The 2,449-nt window shown below is 30.0% G+C and overlaps 1 protein-coding gene across 1 annotated transcript; it reads left to right on the top strand.

Moving 5' to 3' along the window:
* The first annotated feature begins 395 nt into the window (after window positions 1–395).
* On the top strand, window positions 396–2,048 carry LOC105564883. Its single transcript, XM_012017645.1, has 5 exons — window positions 396–510; window positions 793–1,096; window positions 1,212–1,283; window positions 1,604–1,769; window positions 1,907–2,048. The coding sequence occupies exons 1-5, from the start codon at window positions 396–398 to the stop codon at window positions 2,021–2,023; spliced, it is 774 nt and encodes a 257-aa protein (XP_011873035.1). The 3' UTR covers window positions 2,024–2,048.
* Window positions 2,049–2,449: the final 401 nt, after the last annotated feature.

The following is a 2,449-nucleotide window of genomic DNA, read 5'->3' on the forward strand; positions in this document are numbered from 1 at the left end:
TTAAGTGTGTCTATGATGCTAGTACTTGGTCCAAGTTCTAGTTTTGAGGAATGCGTAGCCAATCAACTTGCAGCTTTTGTGGAACAGCTACATTGGTTGGCTACATATTTCGCGGAATTAGAACTTGGACCAAGTACTAGCGTCATAGACGCAGGCCTTAATTCGCCTGAACAGATACAGAGTTTCTAAATTTCTAAACAATTGCTATTGTTTGTTTGTTTGACCGCAAACTCCTGCAGGAAAGTGCGCCGGAGAGAGTATTTCATCCAATTAATAAAAAAAAGAAACATAAATAGAAAATCAAGAAAGTGAAGAAATTTTGACTTAAAATGCAAAAAAAAGAAAAGAACAAAGATATACTACAGCGCGAAGCGCGAGCTTAAAAGCTATATACAATGAATAATGAGAGTGGATTAGGCCTATTGAGGAAACCACTTAAAAAAAAACGCGCCAAGCTATCTACCACAAGGTGGTGTGGAAATGATAGCTTAGAGAAGAAAAAACGACCACGTTAAACTCCCTAATATTTTCTAATAACCACGATGATGGTACCAACTGAAGTCCATCGTCAAAAAGTACTATTGTAAATTCCGACATCTGCAATATATGTATATATACAAAAACAAAATATGAAATATATTCATGCTGCATATATTTGCAGGTGGACTAGAATTTCAATATTTATATGAAACAATAGATTTTAATGTTGATAGTATGCGCTGCATATTTGACAATAAGAAGATATTAATATTATTAAATGACAATAACACAACACCTAATACAACACACAAGATCAATTGAACAATGATAATGCTGAAATAGAAGTACATAGAGACGAAGTTTTTTCTTGGACAGATGCAAGTACTAAGTTATTTTTATCTTTATATAAAGAAAACAAAGACCTAGTCACACAAAGAAAAATTAAAACAAAAAAAATTTTGTGGCAAAAAATATCTGAAAAAATGAAACTACAAAATTACAATGTTTCTGCAATGCAAGTGGAAAATAAATATAAGTCGTTGGAACGATCTTTTAAAAATGTAATAACACATAATAAAAAGACTGGGAGAAATAGAATATCTTGTCCTTACGAGACGTAAGTATTATAATTAACTTTTAAATAATAAAATTAATTTTTAATAATTTATCTTTAATTAATTTTAAATTTTACAAAAAAATTATATATAAAAACGTATTTCATTTAATTACAGAGAGTTAACAGAGCTATTAGGGGGAAAACAGAGCATCGAACCTTTATTACTGTCAGGAAATAAAGGCATAATTTAAAAAAACTATGGGAAATCAGCCACATCTTCGTAAATGTTACATTATATTTTAAATAAATAAATAGAATTTTAACTTCTTATAATATAACTTTTAATGATGTTATGTATGTCATGTTATCACTGCGCAAGTTTTTTGTATCAGTAATATAGGTGCGCATGACATAACAACATTGTTAGAAGTTATAAAATAGGTCTCTTAATTATTAGCAAATATTACATTTATATACATATGTGTATGTATTCTTAATGATAATATATTTATGAAAACTTAACTTTTGTTGTAATTAGATGTTTTTATAATTTGTTTTATGTTGCAGATCAGACTGTAATATAAATAAAGACAGATCAAATAGTAACATTACTTCAAATACAAGTGCGCAGATTGAAGCCACACAATATACAACCAACCAACCAACAACCTCGGAACAAACAACATATGAGCCAATATATAATGAAAGTAGTTGTGACACAAGCGATAAAGAAGTAAGTAGAAAATTATACATATTGAGGACAATAAGTCTGCTTAATTGAATTATAACAAAAGTATTTCGAATGATCAGATTAATTTTCCTATCTTATATTTTCTCTCAATAAAAGAGTAATGATAATATATAATTTAGAATATACAGACATCCAAAAACCGTAATAAAACTGGCACTACGGCACGAGTCTTAGAAGTGTGTCAACAACATCTTGAAACTCTGACAAACAATATACACTACTCAAAAAAAAAATAGGGAACACTTTTCATACCCCAAAAATTGGGCTATTTTCAAACCACTGTAACTCGGCGAAAAATAATCGTAGACACAAAATTAAACAAGCATTTTAAAGCTTGAAGTTTCAACTTTAAAACTCTCTCAATGATTTATTTCGACATATTCATCTTCCTCGTTCTGTGCTTTAAAAAAGAACACATTGTTTTGTTCCTTAAAATTACGTATTTTTGACACTGTAGCTCGATAAAAAAAATTCTCTCGACAAATTTGATACAAGTTCCACAATCTACGACATTTTACCTACAAAATGCTTTTTTTAAAATTTTCCTACGATTTTTCTTGACCGAGTTACATGACTTTGAAGCGAACCATGCATTTTCTTGAAAAATGATGTTTACCGCCGGCATTAGCGTTACCCAATGTGCACCACGTGGAGGTTGCCAG

Source organism: Vollenhovia emeryi, unplaced genomic scaffold (assembly GCF_000949405.1).
Source record: "Vollenhovia emeryi isolate VEMERY1.0 unplaced genomic scaffold, V.emery_V1.0 DF943775.1, whole genome shotgun sequence".
In the NCBI taxonomy this organism is placed as follows: domain Eukaryota; kingdom Metazoa; phylum Arthropoda; class Insecta; order Hymenoptera; family Formicidae; genus Vollenhovia; species Vollenhovia emeryi.

Coding starts and splice junctions, on each gene's coding strand:
- LOC105564883 (XM_012017645.1), top strand. CDS start 396: ATGAATAATGAGAGTGGATTAGGCCTATTGAGGAAACCACTTAAAAAA. Junction 511..792: donor AGAGAAGAAAAAACGACCAC/GTTAAACTCCCT, acceptor ACAACACACAAG/ATCAATTGAACAATGATAAT. Junction 1,284..1,603: donor TCAGGAAATAAAGGCATAAT/TTAAAAAAACTA, acceptor TTTATGTTGCAG/ATCAGACTGTAATATAAATA.